The sequence below is a fragment of the Panthera leo genome, chromosome C2 (genome assembly GCF_018350215.1).
Source record: "Panthera leo isolate Ple1 chromosome C2, P.leo_Ple1_pat1.1, whole genome shotgun sequence".
NCBI lineage: Eukaryota > Metazoa > Chordata > Mammalia > Carnivora > Felidae > Panthera > Panthera leo.
In genome coordinates this window covers 107,281,317-107,307,597 of record NC_056687.1, presented here as the reverse complement: position 1 = coordinate 107,307,597, position 26,281 = coordinate 107,281,317, and the positions used below count along the sequence as shown (strand labels likewise).

The following is a 26,281-nucleotide window of genomic DNA, read 5'->3' as shown; positions in this document are numbered from 1 at the left end:
CATAATGAGATGTACAAATAGAAATGCACATAGAAATGTGCATGGGCAAAAGTAATGAGATGCATAAATGGATGGGTGTAATGATGAAGGCATTTGGGGGGGATGTAATGTGATTTATAAATGGAAGCATTAAATGGGAAGGGTGGAAAGGGCAGGTCATGATAAGAAGCAGAGAGAAAGAATGCAGTGCTATGCATGAATGGAGGAGCTAATAATATGTGCATGATGAGGATGTAACAAGATAAAAATGGGATGGCATAATGAGGTTCACAGATGGAGGGATGTAATGAGCTGTGCAGAAAGGAAGGAATCATGACAAGCATAAAAGGAAGGATTTAATGCCGTGAATAAAGAAATGGGCATAGGAAGATGTGGGGACCGAAAGGAAAGGCAAAAAAAAAAAAAAAAAAAAAGGAAGGGGACACTAGTGAGGGAATGGGAAATAACAAAGTGGGCAAATGGAACACTAATGAGATGCTGAAATTAAAGGGTGCAACGAGGTGTGCCCATTTGGGGAATCATTAGACACATATATAGGTTTATAATGAGGTACCTGGGCCCTGATCAGACACAGACTACAACGTTCAGTTCTTACAAAGTCAGAGCAGGGCCATAAAGATATCTAAGTTGTTACAAATCCAAAAAAGAGAAAACTAAACAGGTGACTTAACCACAGCCTCAAAGGTTATAAAGCAATGATTTTATAGATGCTGTTTATGGGGCACTCACTGTGCTAGGTGCTCTGCCGGGTGTTTAACTAGATGCATCATCTCATAATGCCTTCCTAGCAACACTATCGGGCAGATGAATTTGTTCCTAGTTTATAGATGAAGAAGTTAAGCTTTGATGAGGTTAACCAACTTGCCCAGATGCCCAATGCATGTCGGTGGGAGAGATGTGACTCAAGCTGAGTCAATTGGATTCCAGTTGCCTTTGCCTCTCTTCCAGTATTTCCATAAGAATAGTTGGTGGGACCTTCTACCTCAGAATCACCTGGATCATGTGTGTCAGAAATGCAGAGTCCCAGGCCCACCCCCAAAATTACCACTTGCAAGATCCACAGAGGTCCCAGGAACTTGCATTTAAACAAGGTCTCCAGGGACTCGTGCATGGACTAAGGTCTAAGAACTACTCAGCAGCACTGGAGTGGGGGTGGTGTTCTAATGTTTTCCATCAGCTCTGGGAAAAGACCATGAAGAAAGGGGCTCACACTGAGCATGAGCAATTTGTCATGGCTACAAGGGAGACTGTGTAGAAGGAATTACCAGCCCCTGGAATGAGGCATCAAATGATTCTATTGACTGTATTTAGCAAAGAACTTTTTAAAAAAGGCTCCTATCTCTAGGAATGGCCTTCAGTAATAACCCCAAATTGTAGTGAAGATAGCATAACAATGTAACAATATATTGAAAATAATTAGACTTTAGGAAATATTTGTATACTGAATTAAAAAAAAAAATAAAGGTTACTTCGTAATCCCTAAAGGAAAGAGGTAATGTGGTAATGTCTCCCTAGAACCAAGAGTTTGCTAATCTACACGCAATGTACAGAATCTTTTAAAAAAAGGCAAATAGTGCCACTGACTGTTCTCTTTCTTGATATGTCAATTACTGAGATACTTAAATTGCTGAGTTTTTACATTAAAAAAAACAGGATTTTATATTTTGAAATGAGTGTTAAATTTGAAAGACTGCTCATATTTTAGTGACACAGCCTCTGCTCAAAACATTTTTAGAAGTCTCTTCCAAAACTATTTTGTAGGGTATATTCATGAGCCATGTACAAAAGTTTCATTACTTTAGTGAAACCCAGCTTTTGCTAAACAATAACTATTATTCAGTATGAACAGTCTCCTTTTATAATAGACCTGGGCCTACATAAATTTTTGGCTATTGTGAAAATAGATCCCAGTCTCAAAGGATGAAACCTTTGTTATTCATTTTGTTTAAGAGGTCTTGCAGAGGAAGTACAATAAAATGATACTAGTTACCATGTACTGAGCTCTTACTGTGTGCTAGTCACTGTTCGAAGAATTTTACATGTATTATGTCTTCTTTTTTTTATAAATTAAAAAAAATTTTTTCAGTGTTTATTTTTGAGAGAGAGAGAGAGAGAGAGAAACAAGGCATGATCAGGGGAGGGGCAGAGAGAGAGGGAGACACAGAATCTGGAGCGGGCTTCAGGCTCTGAGCTGTCAGCACAGAGCCTGACCCGGGGCTTGAACTCATGAACCACAAGATCATGACCTGAGCCAAAGCAGGATGCTTAACCAACTGAGCCACCCAGTTGCTCTACATGTATTATGTCTTCTAAATCTTTTAACATCCTTATGAAGTGGGTATTAGTGTCTTGTTAAGGAAGATGAAGCACAGAGGACTTAAATCAAAGAACCGGTAAGCGCTGGAGACAGGATTCAAACCCAGATCCTGAGCTCCTAACTACCACGCTTCCTCTTTGCTTGAAATAAAGTGCTGTTTATTCCAATAGTTTAGTGGCCGGGATTTGTAGGCACTCACACAATATCCATGATAGCATCAAGGGAAAAAGTAAAATATTTTACTCATGCACTGATCGTTTAAGAAAAGAACCCAAACGACTATTTGGATTGAAATAGACTTTTCGGAGGAGTGACATACCTCTGTTCCCCCAGGAATAGAGTTATTTTGTTAACTATTCTCTAAAGTGTGTGTGTTTTTTTAATTTCCTTGACTGATGCAGAACATCTGGCTGACTGTGAAGGAATGTTCACTACAGTAGTAAAATTGATAAGCTTCATTATAGGACAGTCTGGCTTGTGAAAAATGAAGGAAATACAATACATGTGATAAACCAGGTTTTAAACTATACTGAGAAAATATTTATCCTGCCAATTTTAATTTCTTTAAAAAAGCTTATGTAAAACATGAGCATAATATGTGTGGGTGGTGGTTAGGGAGATAGTAATAGTGTGTATTAATTAGCCAAGTGTAAGGGTAACAATTTTCTAATTTTTAAATAGTTAATGGTCACCTAGGTTCAATGTATTTATAAAGTCATGTGCAATCACTTAATATGAATTGCGTGTATAGAACTGTTTAAATGAGGGTCCTATAGATTGTTATAATGTATAGCTCTTAAGGGGAAAAAAATATGAACGAAGGTAGAGACAGTATTTAGGGAGGTAAAGTTTAGAATCTGGCTAGACTTCCAAACTCTGTAGTCCTAAGACATCAACAAAAGGCATGCTTATAAAAATCTCCAGAGGATGTGCTGTTCTCAAGGACTCTCTTCACCTTGGAGCCTGTCTTCTTATGTTAATCACGTTAATCCCTGATGAACTGTTATGTGGCTATGGCGGAGGGTTGCGAGTCTGCTGATAGTGCAGAAACTATGATAAAAGTTCATCTTGGGGTTAAGCTAATACTCTCGCAGAGCCACCTAGCATTGCAAGTCTCACACACGCAGTAGGGTGTACAGCTACGGTCACACTGGCCTCATCTCGCCTGGTGGCCATTGTCTGTCTGCTTTTCCCTTGGCCAGTAGTGCTATGGATGAGCTTGCACTCTTGTTTCCAAGGGGAGTAGTAGAGCACAGGTTGGGGCTGAGAGGAGAAGCAGAGATTCTTGTGAAGAGAAGTTCAACAGAAATCCATCCTCTTCCTCATTCAGAAAATAACTTTTAGGGGGTGCCTGGGTGGTTGAGTCAGTTAAGCATCTGACTTTGGCTCAAGCCTCATGGCTCATGAGTTCGGGCCCCACATTGGTCTCTCTGCTGTCAGCATGGAGTCCACTTCGGATCCTCTGTCCCCCTCTCTCTCTGTCCCTCTCATACTTGTGCTCTCTTATCTCTCTCAAAATAAAGAAATAAACTTAAAAAAAAAGAAAATAACTTTTTCTTCCCCTTGGCTCTAAAGACCATCTTTTTGTTTCTCAAACTGGGTTTCCTACTTTTTTTTTTTTTTTTTGGTCTTTTAAACCTTTTCTTTTGGTCAGCATCATGGCCCTCTATCTTCTTAAAGATCTCCCCTACCTTGAGATCTTTCATCATTTAATTACCACTCAACCAAAAGACAGAAGTTCAAGCTTGGATGAACTCTGTTTTAGCACCTAAATAGCTGATCACTACTGGAGAAAATCATATTTCCTTTTTTACTTTAAATTAAAACAATTTTTTTAATGTTTATTTATTTTTGAGAGAGAGAGAGAGAGAGAGAGAGAGAGAGATAGCATGGGTGGGAGAGGGGCAGAGGGAGAGGGAGACACAGAATCTAAAGCAGGCTCCAGGCTCTGAACTATCAGCACAGAGTCTGACGTGGGGCTCAAACTCATGAAACGTGAGATCATGACCCGAGCTGAAGTTGGACGCTTAACTGACTGAGCCACCCAGGCGCCCCTCCATTTTTACTTTAAGTCCATTGCTGCAGATCCCAAATGGATGTTTCTCATGGTCTGACAGTCCTGCTATAGTTCCCTAGTAACTTCGTGGTTCTTTTGTCTGAGAATTTCATTTTAGACTTTATTTCCTCAAACTTCCTATATTCCATCCTCCCTCCCCCATCAACACTTTCAGCTGATGGCCTTACCCATTATGTCACTGAAAAAGATGAAAAGTCATGAAACAGAACTCATTCATGTTTCTCCCATCAAACCTGTGTCTGTGTGCAATCGCTTTCTTTCATCTGTTCATCACCCTCACCCTCTCTGTTGTATCATCCCAACATTTGCAAACATGTGCTGGAGAATTCCATTCCAAGCCATCTCCATATTTCCTCCATTTGTGAACCCACTCAACTCCAGCCTCTAAAACATTTCTTTACAGATGCTGTCTCCTTCCTCATTCTTCCTTCTTCATTTCTTCAGCAACTCCATTTTGAACCTTGCCTTTAAAACTCCATTAAAACTGCCTTTTCCAAGTTGCCCAATTGGATAGGCACTTTTTTGTACTTTGCTGCCTTGACCTGGCTGCCAAATCCCATTCACTTTCTTTCTCTCTCTTTCTTGGATTCTCTTGAGACATGTGACCTCTATACTTTCTGAGTTTCTTTTGTCTTTGGACTGCTCTCTGGATTCAATTCTTCATTGGGTCCTTTGGCTGTCTAGACTGCCTTGTCAGATTGCCTTAATCTTCCTGTGGTGTTCACCACCTCTGTGCCAACAATTCCCTCATCTGTGGCCTAAACCACAGATTTTCCTACTAGACAATTACACTGGGACATCTCACAGACATTTTAAATTTAAGATATTCAAAAGTCTCCCTCACCCTTACACTCACCCATTAGCTTGCTATGTCCTTTTTACCTCCAAAATTTATACTGAATGTGTCATTCATTTCTATCCCTGCCAGGACCATCCCAGCTCAACCTACTCTCTTTTCTCATCTGGGTGGGCAATAGTCTTCATGATCTCCCTGATTCCACTTTTGCCCCTTTCTCATCTAGCCTTCACATGGCAGACAGGTTGATCGTTTGAAATCAGGCTGGGTAATAATGTCTGCTGCTCAAAACTCTTCAGTGACTTCCCGTAGATTGCAATAAAATTGCAGAGGTAAATTACCCCAGACCATGTTGTTTGGTCTCTCTGCTCCTCTCCTGCTCTTGCTTTCTCTGTCTCTCAAAAGTAAATAAACATAAAAAAAATTTTTTTAAAGCCTAGACTCTATTTTTTAAAGTTTATTTATTTATTTTGAGAGAGAATGTGAGCATGAGCAGGGGAAGGCAGAGAGAGAACGGGAGAGAGAGGATCCCAAGCGGGCTCCATGCTGTCAGTATGGAGCCCAATGCGTGGCTGAAACTCATGAACCGTGAGATCATGACCTGAGCCAAAATTAGGAGTCAGATGCTTAACCAACTGAGCCACCCAGATGCCCCAGCCCAGACTTTATTTTAATGTCCACCATTCTCCCAACCAGTTCTGTGTTTGAGCCAGGGGTGTCCCAGACATTTGCATCTGTGTCTACATTCCACCCTCAATCTGCCCTCTCAACCCCCTTGCCTTCATATTCCTATTATGATTTATATTCTCATGGAGTTTACCTCTTAATCACTAGATTTTATTCATACATTGTTTTTTTTTTTCATTTCTTTTTCTTTTTAATCTTCTCTCTTTACCTTGCCTTTGCTTCCTAGATAGTGCCAATCATATTTTCCTGGTTCTCAGCTTACAGCCTAGAAGTCCTCACCCCAATCTAGGCTTTTCAAATCACAAACCCAATTCCCATTTACCCCATCCTCATTAGCTTGCCCTGAAAGGGAGGGCTCAACATAACTAATCTCTCTCAAACACCATGATACACCCTGGTCTCCCTCGAGGCTGACCTACGACACTTGTCACTTACATCACACATGTAGACTTAAATTTCCCTTAAGAATGTGAATAGTTACAGCCTATATACAATAAACACACTCCTTATTTATGCACTTATTTCCTCGAGCACTGTATTAATACTGCAACTCAACACATTAAATCTAAGTCTTGGGGAGCATCAGAATGTCTCCTTTTGTTATACCCAGAATTGGTGCTTCAGTTTTATTTATGCTTTGACACTACAGTCAATTACCCTGGGACCTGTCAAGTATGTTTGTAGCAATGTGGACTGAAAACAAATCTCCAAATGTTAGCCAGATGGGGCATGTTTTATTTCAGCAGTAAATTTAATTTTTTTTTTTTTTTTTTTGTTTCCATAATGGGCAGTTTTGAGACCTCATTTCTGTGGCATATGGAATTTCTCCATGCTTTGGGAACTGGAACATGTGTGTCAATAAAGGAAACTTCTCTCTCAAATTCCAATCTTTTAGCAATCCCCAATCAATTTTGTCAACTGTCTGGGTCTCTGATAATCAGAACGCCGCTCCCTCTGAAGGGCTGGGCCGCACATGCACTAGCATGAAATTGTTAATGGTATCTCCAGTTGCTCCCAGAGGCCATCCTCCTCATTTCTAAAGTAGACTAATGGATTTTCTGCCCTCTTTCTAAAATCTTTATTTTATAATGAAAATTGAGGAGCTTAACATGGATTTTTCTTTAAATATACTGTTCATTTACATTTACTTACAGAAAGCAATGTAACTAAAAGTCATACTTCTGCAATAATTTTTTTCTTTGGCTATAAAAGAAACACGAACTTCTAACAGAAAATTTCAAATATGCTAGTCCCATCAACCAGAGTTAACCATTGCTAACATTTCAGTATATTTCCTTTTCGTTGTTTTAATGGGCAATCCTCCAAATAATCCTTTTTATATAAATAATTTTTTATCTTGCAATGTGGCATTTGACATAGCATTGTTTCGTGTCATTAAACATTCCTCATAAATATGATTTTTCCTGTTTTCTTAATATTCTTCCATATGGAGGCATATATGTGTATGTCTTAAGACATTTAGGCTATTTATAAATAATTCCACAATATTTATTTGATGTGCATATCTTAGGTTTTGTACAAATTTCAGATTATTTCTTTAGAATAGATTCCTAGAAATGGAGCCACTGTGTTAAGGGATATGAATATTTTTAAGACTCTTGACCTGTATTGCTAAACTGTTTTTTAGAAGTGTTGAAATAATTTACACTTGAACTAAAAATGTGTGAGAGTGTCCAAACTCCCTTGCTCTAGCTAGAACTGATTATTATCCTTCTAAAAATGGATTAAAAGGGGTAATGTGAATGTTATTTTAATTTCAATTTTCGTATCTTTGACTATTGATGAAGAAGAATACTTTTTTTGAACTGAGTCTCCTTTGAGTTGTTTGCTCAGTGCCTTTGGCCCAGTGATTATTGACTTGCATGAACTTATGGTATCTTCAGGATATTAAACTTTGTCTTTCATGATTATTACACATATTTTCATTTTAAGTTATTGTGCATGATAGGTTTTTTTTTATAAGCTTTATATTTTTATGTAGTCAAATCTATCAACACTCTATTCTTAGACTTTACTTATAGGTTAAATAATTTTTTTAAAAAGACAGGAAAGCAAATACAAAGGATAATGTAACAAATACTCATGTACTTGCCATATTAATAAATACTGATATTTTGCATGATTTTTTAAAAAAACAAAATTACAGATGAAACTGAGATTTCCTTAATTCCCTTTCTAGTAACATTTCCTTCTCTCTTTTATCCACCTCCTACTGTCAGGAATTTTGGTGTGATTCCAAATATGGTATTATATTTTAACCCCAGGTATATATACCAATAAGCATTCATAATACTGCTTAGAGTGTTATAAAAATTTATGTGAGCTATCATACTATTTATCATACTTTTGCAACTTGCTTATTAAAACTTAATATCCTTTGAGCACCAGGGTGGCTCAGTTGCTTGAGTGATCGACTACGGCTCAGGTCATGATCTCATGGTTTGTGAGTTGGAGACCAGCACTGGGCTCTGCGCTGGCAATGCAAACCCTGCTTTGGATCTTCTGTCTTCCTCTCACTCTGTCCCTCCCCTGTTCATGCTTTTTCTCTCAAAAATAAATAAATATTAAAAATAAATAAATAAAATAAAACTTAATATCCTGTTTTCAAAATTTACTCCATGTTATTACATATCGGTCTAATTAATTCACTTTCATTGCCTGTATAGCATGATTATATCACAACATTTTCTTCATTTATATACTGATGAACATTTGCATTGCTCCTGATGTTTTGGTGCAAATAATGTTCAGTTGACATCTGTACATGTCTCCTGATGTTTCACCTACAAATGGAATTGAAAGATAATAGGGTAGAGGAGTTTATTTCCAGATTATTCATTTTAAACAGTTATAAAGAAAAATTTCTTAAACTTGGACTAGGATAGAACATTTTTGTATGTTTTAATACAAAACTTCTTTGTGGTAAAAAAAAATAAGCATTTCTTTTTTTTTAATTTTATTTTTTTATTTTTTTTAATTTACATCCAAATTAGTATATAGTACAACAATGATTTCAGGACTACATTCCTTGTGCCCCTTACCCATTTAGCCCATCCCGCCTCCCACAACCCCTCCAGTAACCCTCAGTTATTCTCCATATTTATGAGTCTCTTCTGTTTTGTCCCCCTCCCTGTTTTTATATTATTTTTGTTTCCCTTCCCTTATGTTCATCTGTTTTGTCTCTTAAAGTCCTCATATGAGTGAAGTCATACGATTTTTGTCTTTCTCTGACCGACTAATTTCACTTAGCATAATACCCTCCAGTTCCATCCATGTAGTTGCAAATGGCAAGATTTCATTCTTTTTGCTTGCCAAGTAATACTCTGTTGTATATATATACCACATCTTCTTTATCCATTCATCTATCGATGGACATTTGGGCTCTTTCCATACTTTGGCTATTGTTGATAATGCTGCTATAAACATGGGGGTGCATGTGTCCCTTCGAAACAGCACACCTGTATCCCTTGGATAAAATGCCCAGTAGTGCAATTGCTGGGTCATATGGTAGTTCTATTTTTAGTTTTTTGAGGAACCTCCATACTGTTTTCCAGAGTGGCTACACCAGCTTGATTCCCACCAACAATGCAAAAGAGATCCTCTTTCTTCGCATCTTCGCCAACATCTGTTGTTGTCTGAATTGTTAATGTTAGCCACTCTGACAGGTGTGAGGTGGTATCTCATTGTGGTTTTGACTTGTATTTCTCTGATGATGAGTGATGAGCATTTTCTCATGTGTTGGTTGGCCAGCTGGATGTCTTCTTTGGAGAAATGTTTATTCATGTCTTTTGCCCATTTCTTCACTGGATTATTTGGTTTTTGGGTGTGGAGTTTGATAAGTTCTTTATAGATTTTGGATACTAACCCTTTATCTGATATGTCATTTTCAAATATCTTCTCCCATTCTGTCAATTGCCTTTTAGTTTTGTTGATTGCTTCCTTCACTGTGCAGAAGTTTTTTATTTTGATGAAGTCCCAGTAGTTCATTTTTGCTTTTGTTTCCCTTGCCTCCAGAGATGTGTTGAGTAAGAAGTTGCTTTGGTCAAGATCAAAGAGGTTTTTGCCTGCTTTCTCCTCGAGGATTTTGATGGCTTCCTGTCTTACATTAGGTCTTTCATCCATTTATTTTTGTGTCTGGTGTAAGAAAGTGGTCCAGGTTCATTATTCTGCATGTCTCTGTCCAGTTTTCCCAGCACCACTTGCTGAAGAGACTGTCTTTATTCCATTGGATATTCTTTCCTGCTTTGTCAAAGATTAATTGGCCATACGTTTGTGGTTCACTTTCTGGGTTCTCTATTCTGTTCCATTGATCTGAGTGTCTGTTCTTGTGCCAGTCCCATACTGTCTTGTTGATTACAGCTTTGTAGTATAGCTTGAAGTCTGTGATTATGATGCCTCCTGCTTTGGTTTTCTTTTTCAAGATTGCTTTGGCTATTTGGGGTTTTTTCTCGTTCCATAAAAATTTTAGGATTATTTGTTCTAGCTCTGTGAAGAATGCTGGTGTTATTTTGATAGGGATTGCATTGAATATGTAGATTGCTTTGGGTAGTATTGACATTTTAACAATATTTGTTCTTCCAATCCATGAGCATGGAATATATTTCCATTTTTTGGTGTCTTTTTTCAATTTTACAAGCTTTCTATAGTTTTCAGTGTATAGATTTTTCACCTCTTTGGTTAGATTTATTCCTAGGTATTTTATGTTTTTTGGTGAAAAATAAGCATTTCTGATAAAATGCTTAAACATTTTTCTGGTAAGCTTTGAGTAGTATTAAGATTCTGTTTTTTTTTTTTTAACGTTTATTTATTTATTTTAAGAGAGAAAAAGTGCAAGTGGGCAGGGGCAGAGAGAGACAGAATCCCAAGCACGCTCTGTACCACCAGTGCAGAGGCCCAATGTGGGCCTCAGACTCATGAACTATGAGATCATGACCTGAGCTGAAGTCAGACACTTAACCAACAGAGACACCCAGGTGCCCCACAGTGGTATTAAGATTCTGAAAAGCTAATTACTCACCCTCCTTGACTGTCACTAATGGTCATTTATGAATCTAATTAATGATTATATATTTCTTAAGTACTTTTTTATTTTTTAAGTATTAATCTGTTATACTTTTATCTATAGTGTATGTACATTCTTGTTTTTTCCACATCTTTGCCAAGATTTGTATTGCTACAATTTTTCATTCTTGCCAGTCTGCTCTTTGTAAAATGGCATATCATTTTAAAATATTTAAATCAATATTTTCAATGATTTTTAGTGAGACTAAACATTTTTTCTTATGTTTATTGGCCATTTGAGTTTCCTGTTCAGTGAATTTTCTGTTCACATTCTTTGCCCAGTTTTGTCTTGAATTATTTGTCTCTTTCTTGTTGATGTAGCAGATTTTTGTGTTAATGACACATATTTCAAAAACCTTCTCATACCTTGTGCTTGCCTTTTTTGTTACAGTGTCTTTTGTAATACAGAAATTTAAACATTTATGTAGTCAAATATTTATTTATTTTTCATGATTTCTGCTTACTTACATCTTAAGACATTCTTTCTTATCCCGAGGTCATAAAGACAACTTTTGATATTTTCTTCTAATTATAAGGTTTCATTGATAACATGTAGGCTTTGAATCAACCTGGAGTTATCTATATAGTGTCTTTGTTATTCTTGAGAGAAAGAGAGAGAGAAATGCTGGCCAGAGAATATTAGCTAACCTGTATTGAGAAACCACAACAATGACCACTGTTCTGAGAACTCTCTGTGTATTAATTTATTCAATCCTCAAACAGCTCTATGAGGTAGGAGCAAATATTATTGCCATGGTACAGATAAAGAAACTGGATCTCAGAGCCAAAGTCTTCAGAACTGGCAAGTGGCAGAGGCAGATTTAAAGACAGGAAGTCTGACTTCAGAGCCACATTTACCTACTCTGCTAGGTGTATGAGTCAAGATAGGTGGGTTATGCTGCAGCAATACCAAAACCTTAGTTTTTAACAGAACAAAAGATTGTACCTTCCTCGTGCAAAGTGTAGTGGGTCTGGATGGCTCTCCAGAGAGCCGTCTTCCATGGAGGTGGCTCAGAATTCTGTGCCCATCTGCTGGCAACTTAATATCAACCTCTGCTTCTACAATCACCATGGTAAGTGAAAAGAGGGAACACAGAGACTCATGTAGTTGTTTTTAAAAGCTTCTGTGGGGAGTGACACATATCCCTTCTCATATTTCATTGGCCAAAGCAAGTCACATGGCCAAGCCTTGGTTCAAGAGGCAGGGAAGTGTAATCTTCTTATGTGCCCAGAGTAGAGAAGAATCAGATACATCGGTGACAGCTATGGTGTCACCATGGCATGTGCTCATGTTTTAGCTCTGCCATTGACTAGCTGTGTGACTTTCAACAGGTCCCTTTACTTCTAATTTTAATATTTGGAAGACGGCAGCACTCACTTATTTATTCAGTTGGTACCCGTTATTTGTTGAGACCCCAGTGTATGCCAGCTACCATGTGACCCTGCAAATGCAATAGTAAATGGGGTAAACTCCTGCCCTCAGTTTGCAATTTAATCGTTATCTCACTGTTGATCTTCAGTTCTAAAATTTCAAGACTCAATTAAAAAGCAACCACAATAACAAAACTTCCAGAGCATTACATTCTAGAGACTCAGGCATTTTCCTAAGAGTTTCTTCCTTTTTGGGGGACGTGAATCCACCTGACAGCAGCGTTAACTCATTTACAGCAACAGATGCACATGCACATCACTTTCAAATTGCTAGTGCATGTACATACTGGCACACGTGGGGAAAATAAAGCAGACTTTGGATTATTCTCCCAGCTATTTTGAACTTAGTGAGCAGAACACTTCATAAAAAAACAGAAGAAAATCAATTTGATTGAGAAATACCTATGCAGATAACTTCGCTACATAATATACATTCTAGATATCAAAGTGGTTTTTATTACTTATGAATAAACAAAATTACAAAACGAAAGATTTCAAAGCCTTTTTGATTTGCAGATAATTTTTCCCTAGAGGAATATTTATTGGTATAAAATGTAAGAAATATGAAGAAGTATATTTGTGAATATGCACAAAACTGGTTTGCCAATTTCTAAAAAAATCTCTTAGGACTTGAAGCAGGCTGCCAAGTTTTAATTTACTAGTTGCCTGTAGTGAAAACACAGTTTTCATGAAAAATTTATAAGAATTTAGGCATTGTCTTTGATCATGAGGCAACAGTTTAAGATTTGAATGAAATACACACAAAAATTCCATTCTACTTTGCATTGATGCAATTATGGCATTTCCTTTATTCTTAAAACTGCAAGTCTAATTCTTAAACCAAAGCCAAAAAAGTGATGCAATAGTTGGATGCATCTTCAGTGTCTTACAGACCATTGTAAATAAATTTCTGATTAATCACATTCATTTGTCATCCTTCTTACAATCCTTCAGCACTTAAGAGATATTGAGTTAGTTTCACAATATAACAGTTTTTGATTAATTTGCTACTTGTTCATACTTTGAATTTATTTAACATTGGTATGCTTGTTCCTCATCTAATAGTAAAACAAGGACAGAGACCATGATTGTATCCTCTCAGAACCTCTGGTTTGCCCAGTAAGCCTCCAGTACTTATTCTGGGCTTTCTTAAAGGCAAAGTAAGAGTAATCGAATCTTTGAGTATGGGAAGAGCTTAGATAAGCTGGTTATATTTACTAAGGAGAGATCAATAACCGTACTCTATTTTCATTATATATATTCTCCCTGAGTGATCCAGTCTACTGCCATGACCTCAAGGGCTACCTTATGATTTCTAAATCCGTGCTTCTCTTTAATGGCCTTCTTCCAGAGGCCCACACAGGCATTTCAGACACCACCACCAGCTGGTTATATACACAGATAACTCAGACTCAAAACATGAATAACAATGCTTTATCTTCTTCCTCCACCTCAGTTTCCCTTGTGGTCTCTTTTTTCAGGATGGTGCGATCATCCATTCAGCCATACGAAGCACCTGGAGTCATCCTTAGTTCTTCCATTTTCCTTATTAAGATCCAAGTCCTGTTGGTTCTACTTCTTTAGTAGCTCTTGAATCCATCCTCTCCCTATAACTTCCAATTTTAGTTTTGACCTTCATGTCCTACCTAATTCTGGTAATAGCTTCCTAAGTGGTCTTCCTATTTCCAGCCAGGTTTCTTCAGATTGTTTTCTCCATACCCAGGCCTGTGAGTTTTCTAATCCAAATCTGATCACATCAGTATATGTACAATTCCTGTTTCACTCTATCTGGAGAATGGCTGTAGTTCCACATTCTGGGCTTTTCCCACTATGGGTGTCTGCCCAGGAGGTCTCAGTCAATTGTGTCCTGAGATTGTTGCCCCTGTTTCCACACTCCTAAAATGTGTCTCAAGTCATACTTGCTTGTCTCAATAGAGCTCTTTCTCACCCTGACCATGCTCTCTCTCTTCTGTTCACCTTATTTCAATTTCCTTGCTTTGTGGCAATTGCAGAGGACAAGGGGAAGAGAAGTATGGAGGGAAGAAATCAAAAGCACTAAAGAACTGGAGCCCAGTTTCCTGATGCTCTTTTCCTTTTAATCCTAGAGTCCATGGTCTTCTTTTGTAAAATGTTTTCTATTCCATACCACTCTGCAGTTTTTGTGTGCCTCTGAGTGGAATGTGTTATGTCAGTCTGTGAGCCTCAAACAACACTATTGAGGATATGGCAAAGCTATTCCATAGTATTGCTGCCTTGGCATCCATTTTCTTTGGCCAAGTGGGCGGTAGGGGCCTTAAACTGACACTAATCCCCTCATGCACAATCATGCCCTAGAAAACAGCCTGCAGAGTCACAAACAAATACATACCCCTGATATGATGCCTCCAGTGGCTCTCATGATCAACAGTTTCCCCTGGTTCCTAGGGCCTTCTCCTGATATGCCTGCTAGATAGACTCTGGTGAGGCTTACAGAAACCTGTTTTTTGTTGAATTGACCAATCTGGCCTTATCCTGGGAACCCGAAAGCTCTCTATCTGTAGCTGCTATAAAGGCATGTGTCCCAGGTCCTGCCTCTTTCTCTGCCTGCACCTTGTCTTGACCTCCCCATGTAGCTCCTCAAGGTGTGCCATGTACTTCCCTCAGAACCTGTGAGTAATCAATTTCTCTATTTCAATTTCTCCTGTGGTCTGTTTTTGAACTGAGATTCACCATCTGGCACTTTGTGCTACATTTAACAAATGGTAATTTAACAGTCATAACAGGCAATGACCCTGTCTACCAATATTGCTTTGTCCTTTCAAAGATTACCACATGAAAAATCATTAATTAATAATTGTTTTTTGATAATGATGAAAGAAGTTAAAGGAAGGAAGAAAAAAATGAAACTTTAGAAAAAGGCAAACTGTTTCAAGATAATCTTGAATGTTGGCTTAAAATAATATATTCTGGGGTGCTTGGTGGCTCAGTCAGTTAAGCGTCTGACTTTGGCTCAGGTAACAATCTCACAGCTCATGAGTTTGAGCCCCATGTCAGGCTCTGTGCTGACAGCTCAGAGCCTGGAGCCTGCTTCAGATTCTGTGTCTCCCTCTCTTTCTCTGCCCCTCCCCCACTTGTGCTCTCTCGGTCTGTCTCAAAAATAAATAAACATTAAAAAAATTAAAATAATACATCCATTACAATTATACCAGAAACCATAAGATACCTAGGAATAAACCTAACCAAAGAGATAAAAATTCTGTATGCTGAAAACTATAGAAATTGAAGAATACACAAAGAAAAGGAAAAACATTCCATGCCTATACTACCCAAAGCAATATATACATTCAATGCAATCCCTATCAAAATAACATTAGCATTCTTCACAGAACTAGAACAAGTAATTCTAAAATTTGTATGGAACCATGAAAGACACCAAATAGCCACAGTAATATTGAAAAAGAAAGCCAAAGCTGGAGGAATCACAGTTTCAGACTTCAAGCTGTAATACAAAGCTGTAAACATCAAGACAGTATGTTACTGGCACAAAAATAGACACATAGATCAATGAAACAGAATAGAGAACCCAGAAATGGACCCACAAATGAATGGCCAACTAGTCTTCAACAAAACAGGAACAATTATCCAATGAGAAAAAGACAGACTCTCCAGCAAATGGTGCTGGGAAAACTGGACAACAACAGGCAGAAAAATGAAACTGGACCACTTTCTTACACCATACACAAAAATAAATTCAAAATGGATGAAAGACCTAAATGTGATACAGGAAACAATCAAAATCCTAGAGGGGAAAAGAGGGAGCAACCTCTTTGACCTCAGCCACAGCAACTTCTCATTGGACATGTCTCCAGAGGCAAGAGAAATAAAAGCAAAAATGAACTATTGGGACTTCATCAAGATTAAAACCTTCTGTACAGCAAAGGAAACAATCAACTAAACTAAAAGGCAAACGATGAAATGGGAGAAGATATTTGCAAATGACATATAGGATAAAAGGTTAGTATCAAATGGGGCTCCTGTGTGGCTCAATTGGTTAAGCGTCTTACTTCTGCTCAGGTTATGATCTTACGGTTTCTGAGTTTAAGTCCCATGTTGAGCTCTGTGCTGACAGTTCAGAGCCTGGAGCCTGCTTTGGATTCTCTGTCTGTCTCTCTGCCCTTCCCCTGCTCACACTCTGTCTCTCAAAAATAAATAAACATTAAATTTTTTTTTAAAAAAGTTAGTATCCAAAATCTATTAGAACTTATCAAACTCAACACCCAAAAAATAATCCAGTGAAGAAATGGGCAGAAGACATAAATAGACACTTTCCAAAGAAGACATCCAGATGGCTAACAGACACATGAAAGGAGGCTCAATATCATTCATCATCAGGGAACTACACATCAAAACCACAATGAAATATCATCTCACACCTGTCAGAATGTCTAAAATTAACAATTCAGGAAACAATAGATGTTGGTGAAAATGCAGAGAAAGGGGTACCCTTTTTTGCACTGTTGGTGGGAATGTAAATGGGTGCAGCCACTCTGGAATACAGTATGGAGATTCCTCAAAAAAATTAAAAATAGAACTACCCCATGACCCAGCAATTGCACTGCTAGGTATTTATCCAAAGAATACAAAAATGCTGATTTGAAAAGGCACATGCACCCCAATGTTTATAGCAGCACTATCAACAACAGCCAAAGTATGGAAAGAGTTCAAATGTCCATTGACTAACAAATGGATAAAGAAGACACACACACACACACACACACACACACACACACACACATATATATATATATGCATGCAATGGAATATATATCTTTTGGCAATCAAAAAGAATAAAATCTTTCCATTTGCAACAAGGTGTATTATGCTAAGTGAAATAAGTCAGAGAAACACAAATATCATATGATTTTACTCATATATGGAATTTAAGAAGCAAAACAGATGAACATAGGGGAAGGGAAGGAAAAATGAGATGAAAACAGAGAGGGAGGCAAACCATAAGAGACTTAAATACAGAGGACAAACAGGATTTCTGGAGGGGAGGTGCTTGGGGGACAAGCCAAATGGGTGATGGGCATTACGGAGGGCACTTGTTGGGATGAGCACTGGGTGTTATATGTAAGTGATGAATCACTGGGTTCTACTCCTAAAACCAATACTACACTATATGTTAGCTAATGTGAATTTAAATAAATCAAATTTGTTTATTAAAAAATTTTTAAAAAATAATGAAATAACATGTCCAAGGGAAGAAACATTTACCTTCTGCTGTGGAAATGTGGACTCCATCATGGCTGTTTCAAAGCTGTGAGTACCATCTGCCTGGGTCTTCTCCCACAGATCTCTGAGGAATTGTACAGAATGACTCTGTATAGACAGTGGCTCAGGAAACAGGCTCTGAAAGGCATTAATGAGAAAACCATAACATTATCTCTTACCTGAACAATAAAGTTTGATTGATGACAAGGTACCATTTGGGCTTGGTTTGAACTTCAGCATGGTTTAAATTTAAATAAAACAACAAAGAAATCTATCTCGAAGATCAAACACATGATGCATTTTGGGCTTTTCATTTTTTAATAGAAGATTAAAATTATTGAATAGGACTCCAAGGCAGTTGATACTGATCTCTAAATTTGTCCAACCTTTGTAACATAGTGTTACCTTGATCATTTCCCAAACATGGTACTTAATTGGAAAATGCTTAATATAAATATTCATATTTGTTTGTTCAAAGATCTGATAATTATGGCATAAAATTAAAACTAAAGTATAAATATCAAGTCAGTTTATACAGAGTAGATCATGAAGGCTAGAAGTAAAATGACTAAAAGTTCATTATACAACAGCTCAAATATGAACAGTATGAGTGGGTGGTGGGGGAAACAAAAACACTTTTTTGGGTGTTTTTTTGGGTGTTTAGGGGTGACTATTCCTAGATCTAATAGTCTAAGTTCTGAAAAATAAGATTATTTATGTAGAGAAAATCACCTTTCTCAACACCCAAAAAACAAATAATCCGGTGAGGAAATGGGCAAAAGACATGAATAGACACTTCTCCAAAGAAGACATCCAGATGGCCAACCAACACATGAAAAAATGCTCAACATCACTCATCATCAGGGAAATACAAATCAAAACCACAATGAGATACGACCTTACACCTATCAGAATGGCTAACATTAACAACGCAGGCAACAACAGATGTTGGCGAGGATGCGGAGAAAGAGGATCTCTTTTGCACTGCTGGTGGTAATTCAAACTGTTACAGCCACTCTGGAAAACAGTATGGAGGTTCCTCAAAAAATTAAAAATAGAACTACCCTATGACCCAGCAATTGCATTACTAGGTATTTATCCAAGGGATACAGGTATGCTGTTTTGAAGGGGCACATGCACACCCCATGTTTATAGCAGCACTATCAGCAATAGCCAAAGTATGGAAAGAGCCCAAATGTCCATTGATGGATGAATGGTTAAAGAAGATGTGGTGTGTGTATATATATATATATATATATATATATATATATACACACACACACACATGTATACACACACACACACACACACACACACACACACACACAAATAGAGTATTACTTGGCAGGCAAAAACAATGAAATCTTGCCATTTGCAACTACGTGGATGGAACTAGAGGGTATTATGTTAAGCGAAATTAGTCAGTCAGAGAAAGACAAACACATATAACCTCACTCATATGAGGACTTTAATACACAGAACAGATGAACACAAGGGAAGGGAAGCAAAAATAATATAAAAACAGGGAGGGGGACAAAACATAAGAACCACTTAAATATGGAGAACAGAGGGTTACTGGAGGGGTTGTGGGAGGGGGGATGGGCTAAATGGGTAAAGGGCACTAAGGAATCCAGTCCTGAAATCATTGTTGCACTATATGCTAAGTAACTTGGATATAAATTTTTAAAAAAACACATTTACATATATTTCATTTAAGTCAGTGAAAACAAAGTTTTAAAGGAAGATTTAAGTTGTTTATATATTTACTGATCAATCGTGTTTAATAGTCATTTAAACATTGTGTTGTGCTATCTATAAAGTGAGAAGTATTTTAATTCAAAGGAACAATTTTATAAAAACATAGAACATAATAAAGGGCATAAAATATTATTTACATACTAATAATACCATGTGTATTATCCTTTATATGTGAGGTCTGGTAAAATAATGGCATTGGTTTATAAAATTTTATTTTCTGTGTCAGTGATTGCCCAAGAATTAGCTTATGGGGATTTAGGTGGTCTGTGTGTACAAAGTTTCAATTTTCTAAATGAAAACCAATAAGTTTTTTCTCAGAAAAATTTAATTATTATCATCACCAAGATAAGCTGTTTTTTATACTGAGTGAAGAAAGGTGGAGGATCTTATACCCCAAATAAGTAGCTTACAGATTAAAAAAGTCTAAGAGCCCATAACAGATTAATTATACAACCCATAATGTGGACACATCTGGGAGTTTCTTAATTATTATCAGAAACTTACGCAGCGTATGATTTTTCACTTGAATAAAAATAGGACCTGATTTAACTAATCACCATTCCAAAGAGGATCATTGAGATCGGAATCTGTGAAGCTGAGAATTCCATGAATGTGTTAAATTGACAGAGAAAAGAAAGAGTCTGACCCAGCATATAAGGCTAGTACTGGGTTTGTAATGATCAATCAAGTCAAAGATTTGATTATTGTTTAATCACAAGTCAGGATTCACCCAGACTACCCAATAACAAGCATGTGGAAAAAGAGAGGAAACATAGTAAAATTAACAAAGAAGAAAAGCAGCATAAACTATAGATACTTTTGTGTGCTTTTGCTTAAAGAGAAACATAAGAATCAGACTACATCAATAAAACAAGACTGAAGGGGCAAAAATAAAATCAAGTTTTTGGTTTATTTTCTGAAAACTGACAACTAAGAAGAACAAAGCCAACAATGAAACCAAATACAAAATCAGTGATGAAAACTATTTGAAAAATATAAGTAGAAGAATAATAAGGTCAGTTCAAGAAAAGGAAAAAAAATGCTGCTTTTTATATTCACATAAATTTGGTTCACATCAAACTGTGAGTTGTTCTCTATGAGATATTATTAAGTGTTTTCTTTTTAAATCTTCATATAGGAAAAGATGGTATTCCTAAGGCATGTCTAAGTTGTCTCTTAATTACTATAGTTCCATTTTATGATTACAATCTATTCGGCATTAAAATTCATTTTCCTTAGTAAGCTTTCATTTTCTTTATAAAGAAATGTAATTATCTGGTTGGTGACTTTGATACGTGCTCTTATAGAAATATTTTATTTTATTTTATTTATCTTTTTAATATGAAATTTATTGTCAAATTGGTTTCCATACAACGCTCAGTGCTCATCCCAACAGGTGCCCTCCTCAATGCCCATCACCCACTTTCCCCTCCCTTCCACCCCCATCAACCCTCAGTTTATTCTCAGTTTTTAAGAGTCTCTTATGGTTTGGCTCCTTCCCTCCCTAACTTTTTTTTTTCCTTCCCCCCTCGCATGGTCTTCTGTTAAGTTTCTCAGGATCCACATAAGAGTGAAAACATATGGTATCTGTCTTTCTCTGTATGACTTATTTCACTTAGCATCACACTCTCCAGTTCCAGCCACGTTGCTACAAAAGGCCATATTTCATTCTTTCTCATTGCCAAGTAGTATTCCATTGTGTATATAAACCACAATTTCTTTATTATTTTATTTTTTAAAATTTATTTGAGAGAGAGAGAGAGTGCAGGGGAGGGGCAGAGAGAGAAAGGGAGAGAGAGAATCCCAAGTGGGTTCCATGCTCAGTGCAGAGCCTGATGCGGGGCTCAAACTCATGAACTTTGAGATCACGACCTGAGCCAAAATCAAGAGTTGGATGCTTAACCGATTGAACCACCCAGGCATGCCTTGCCTAATTTTTATCTATTTTTTAACATTCATGTTCTGTTTCACCCCTTCCTGCTCCTGCCTGCGACTCCACATTTCATTTTTTAACACATGTGCTACTAGGAAAAGACCACAGAGACCACTGAGTCAGGTGTCAGGTGTTCTGAGTTCTGCCTTTAATTTTCTTATCTGTAAAAATGATGTCTGATATTCCTTCTATTATTTACATTTTATAATCTATATTTAAATTTTATGTGAAAGTTTAATATATTCAAGATAAGTATTTCCAAATATTCAAGAATCTCTTTTGATGCTAAAATGTTTGCATTAAGTTGTTCATTAAGTTGAAATTTCCTCTTTATGTAATTTTACCTATATACATAACATCTATGGGGAAAGGTGGCATTCCCGTATCTTAATAATGTCAAAAAGGATATGTTGACACTAAAATTAATTGGAGATTGGAAGGCTGTGGAGAAATAAAGACAAACTCTACATAAAGAAAGCTATTCCTCCAAATAAGCTGTTTTTGTTATTGTGTAACAGAAGTATTTTCTCTTTTCTTCTTCCTTTTTAAACTAAGAATATTCATGATTAATAGGTTTGGCCTCCTTGATGCTAATCCAAGGTCTTTTATAAAGAAAGTATCCTAAAATATAGAAAACCCATGTTAAAAATTACTAATGAAATGTGTATGTGTTGCTGTTATTTACATCGAACTCTAGTCAAAGAAAAATTCAGTAAAAATGATTATAAACTCATACCCCACCAACTCACTATGGAGCCATGACAAGCATGGATATACATACCTGCTGAAAGAGGAACATGATCTGGATCCATGGCTGAGGCTCTTGGCTGATGAGAATAAAACTGGATTTACTGTAGAGGCAGTAATGACCCTTCAGGGAGCAGGTAAAGAACAACTTTGCTACACAACTTCTAACAGAATCTAGAAACAAATGTACATAGCATTAAACATGGATTCCTTCCAGAGTTACATTTTATACTTCAACATACAAACACCTTTAAAAATACATTCTTCAGTTTTCAGTCTTTGAACCAATAACTCCAAACAACTGTGTATTTGGGTGTGGATCCATTTCATGGAATGTAGATTTAACTAAAAGATGCTTTCAACAAGGTATATTCTTTCTATCCATCCTTCCCTTGTTTCAACTAATAATGCATGAGGAATCTCTAAGCAACTCACCTGGAAGAAAGAAAACCTCTTGCCAATAATAAGGGAGATACAGTGTTGTTTCCATCTGAATGGGCACTTTGAAATGATAATGTGGGAAGGATAAGAAAATGCATGGAGGAAACCCAGGCATTTTCTGGGCAGTGGATAGTATGACATGAACCAGTGACACTGTTCTCGTAGTTGTGCAGGGGCCACAAAGACAGCCCCCAGAATAACTCAGCTGGAGGTGTGGCTTCCTGTGAGCTGGCCTGGTCTGGTTAGAAAAGCTTATTTCATATTGAAATGGTTCAGCAGGGAAACTTACTGAGATCATCTTTTATGGATAAAAAAGCGGGGGGAGGATGGTGGTGGTGCCATGGAGCAGAGGTGGCAAGAAGCCATTTAATTTTTACACCCTACAAGATGGGTGTTACTATTTTTATTTTAAAAATGAGGAAATTTAGTGCATTGGCATGTCAGCTTAGTGAACCACTGTGAATGACTTGTTTACCACTATGATGTTGGCTTATGGCATGCAATAGATGCTTGATAGGGCATCTAGAAAGATGAATGATCCAGAAAAACTCCTCAAGTCTACCCAATCTGGGGCAGAGCCAGGATTTGAACTCAGCTGAGCTGATGCCATGTTAGGATACTTTAGGCTCTTCTATACTGGGAATTTTTAAATCTATTATTTGATAATGCATAGGGTATTTATTCTTTCAGAGTTAAGCTGATATTTTAAATGAAATATTTTGAAAATCATTGGATCTTAGTATGCACTACTTTAAAAATGGAAATATGGGTTATAATTTATTAAAAGTTGATGGGGACCCTAATAACATGACAGTCAGTCCCCACCTAAGACAGTACCCTGGGGTTCCCTAGAAAATTGGGGAGGCTTATCTGTGCACCATAAGGGCTCAGTTGTGAAGGAATAACAGGTTTTTCAGAAAGAGTTTGGAAGAATTAAAGATGAACAGCCAATGACACATTAGAAGAGAAGGCATTAGAAATAAAATAGAGCCACAGGTCAATTTAGAAATATATACAGAGATCTTAATAGTTAACAACTTTCTGTGATTCTAAGACATTGGTATGGAAGAGGATGCTTTTGTGAGGTTAATTGCTTTAGGGAATTTTAAAAAATTGGGTTCAGTATCCAATAACCTTGTATAAAATCAGAAAGCATTTCTGCATTCTGTGGATGAATGGATCATGAGATGTAAAGAGTGACTGAAGGTTCAGTGGAAAAGACCAGGAGGCCCTGCGTTGAGAAAGAAAGTCCTCAGAGTATAGAATTAAGCACAATATTGGCCTAACATTGCCCTACCAGAAATTATTTGAAAATGGTAACTAAAAATATTTTAGTACAGATGTTCTGAAAAATTGAGTTTAATAAATACTAGAGAAGCAGGAAGCCAAGTATTCTATAAGAATATACACACAAAAATGGTATTTGAAATAAATCTAGCTCTGATGTACATGCTGAGACAGCAATATGTTTTGCTTTGACAGAAGGTTTCAAAAGAGAACAAGTTCTTTTCTAAGAACTTATGCAGTAGCTTGACAGTCACAAGTTGGGCCTCAGGCCTCTGCCAAGAAAAAAAGGTTTTGTCTTTTCCTTCCCTTAGATTCTCACTGCTAATTCATATTTTCTTTTGCAGATGAACATTGATTAGATTTATTTTACTCACCCTGGGTCTACCAGCTTTCTATACACAAACCACAGGGGTCTCAGATCACAAAAATGGGCAAAGCAGTAGAGGAGAGGGGTTTGTATCTTAGAAGCAGATATGCTGGTTATAAAAATAAACCAGTTCTGTGATATCTTCTGTTAATTCTTTCCATAACCTGATCTGTGGCAACATTTTTTTCCTCATTTTTTTCAGAGTTTCCTAACTTGGAAAATTTCTCCACAACACTAACATTTAGTTGTTGATTTTTTGCTGCAATTTTCTCCCTTATGTTCACTCTGTGGTATTGAATGGTAGGCATGCAGTGAATGATTGCTGGATGAATAATGAATGTCAGGCACTATGTGGAGAGCAAGAAGGACCAGGATATTGACCCTGTTCTGAAGCTTACAGCCAAATGGGAGAAACATCTATAAGTAAAACATAAATTGTTGTAAGTCCATGGGATAATGGAGGAACACACAATTCTGATTGCTCAGAGAAATGAGCAGCTGTTTTCATTGGGGAATAAGAGGAATCTTCATGGAAGAGGAAATATTTGGGGTCACTTTGAAAGATAACCAATATTTTGAACTTAGAAAAAGTTGGGAGGAGACCAGCATTTTAAATGAAGGGAACATCCAGGAAAAAAATCACGTAAGGCATGAAGTTTAAGGTAATTCCAGGTAGTGAGATAGTGTATCTGGGTCATTATGATAATTTTTCTCCTACATTTGATGTCAAAAGGGTTATTTATTTTTATAGAGTAAATGTTGAAGGCCATGCTTTGCTTAATATAGAATGCTTTGCATATTCCACCAAATCTGATTATTTCTTTCTTTTTGTAGATAACAGCTTATCTTTGTAAAAAATAAAGGATTTGCTGTGGTCTTTATAAATACTGAAGTTAACATGAACATCAATAATTGTATAATACAATGTATTATAAGCTGAAATGTTCAAAATATACATCACACACATGGAGAGATTTAAAGCTATGATACAAAATACAAGAGCATGTTTCAGTTCAAGATGGCAACATAAGAAAAAACTCTGAACTCACTTTCACTCTGGAACCCACCACATTACACCTATTAATAGAACAATTCTTTGTGAAGAACTGAGGGCTGACGGAACAGCTACTGAGCAACCAAAATAGAAAGAATGGCAAGAAAACAGCAAGAGAGATGGAGACATCCCATGGTATAAGAGATATACAGCCACACCTCCAGTCAGCCGACAAAAGTCACTAAGCACACACAGTCTGCCTAAGGAACACCATACACAAGATCACTTCTTCAACTTTAGAAGTAGTCATTTCATCTTATCCACAGAGACAAACAGAGAAAAGCAAGAAAACTGGGGAGACAGAGGAATATGCTCCAAAGAAAGAACAAGAAAAAAAAAACTCAGAAAAAGAACTAAATGAAATAAGAGATAAGCAATATGCCTGATAAAGAATTTAAAGTAATGATCACGAAGATACTCACTGGACTAGATAAAAGAATGGAAGAATGCAGAGACCTTCAATAAAGACATAGAAAATATAAAAAGAACCAATAAGAATTGAAGAATACAATAACTGAAACAAAAAACATACTAGAGGGAATCAACAATAGACAAGAAAATGCAGAAGACGTATCATTGATCTGGAAGACAGGGTAATAGAAAGCACACAAGCTGAATAGCAAAAAGAGAAAAATATTTTTTAAAATGAGGATAATTAAGGGATCTCTCAGACAACATCAAGCCAAAAAACATTCGCATTGTAGAAAAAAAAAAAGAGGTGTAGAAACTTATGTCAAGAAATAATAACTGAAAACTTCCCTAACCTAAGAAGAGAAATAGACATTGAAGTCCAAGAAACAGATTCCAAACAAGATGAACCCAAGTAAGTCTACGCCATAGCACATAATAATTAAAATGTCAAAGATTAAAGATAAACAGAGAATCATAAAAGCAGTGAGAGAGAAACAAAAAGTCACTTACAAGGGAAAAGCTTTTAAACTATAAACTAATTTTTAGCAGAAACTTTGCAAGCCAGAAGGAAGTGGCATGATATGTTCAAAGTGCTGAAAAGAAAAAAACCTACAACCAGAAATACTCTAACTGGTAAGGT

The 26,281-nt window shown here is 36.9% G+C and overlaps 1 protein-coding gene across 5 annotated transcripts in view; it reads right to left on the bottom strand.

The window, feature by feature from the left end:
• The window catches only part of VEPH1 (ventricular zone expressed PH domain containing 1), a 242,511-nt gene that overhangs the window by 47,438 nt on the left and 168,792 nt on the right, over positions 1-26,281 (bottom strand). For 4 of the 5 annotated variants that reach the window (XM_042955580.1, XM_042955578.1, XM_042955577.1 and 1 more), the window contains exons 9-10: positions 22,116-22,255; positions 17,647-17,781 (exon numbers count right to left, since the gene is read on the bottom strand). In XM_042955580.1, the coding sequence (XP_042811514.1) occupies positions 17,647-17,781; positions 22,116-22,255 (275 nt within the window). Of the gene's footprint in view, positions 1-8,494; positions 8,682-17,646; positions 17,782-22,115; positions 22,256-26,281 lie in introns of those variants that run through there. The other variant, XM_042955581.1, reaches the window with a different exon arrangement.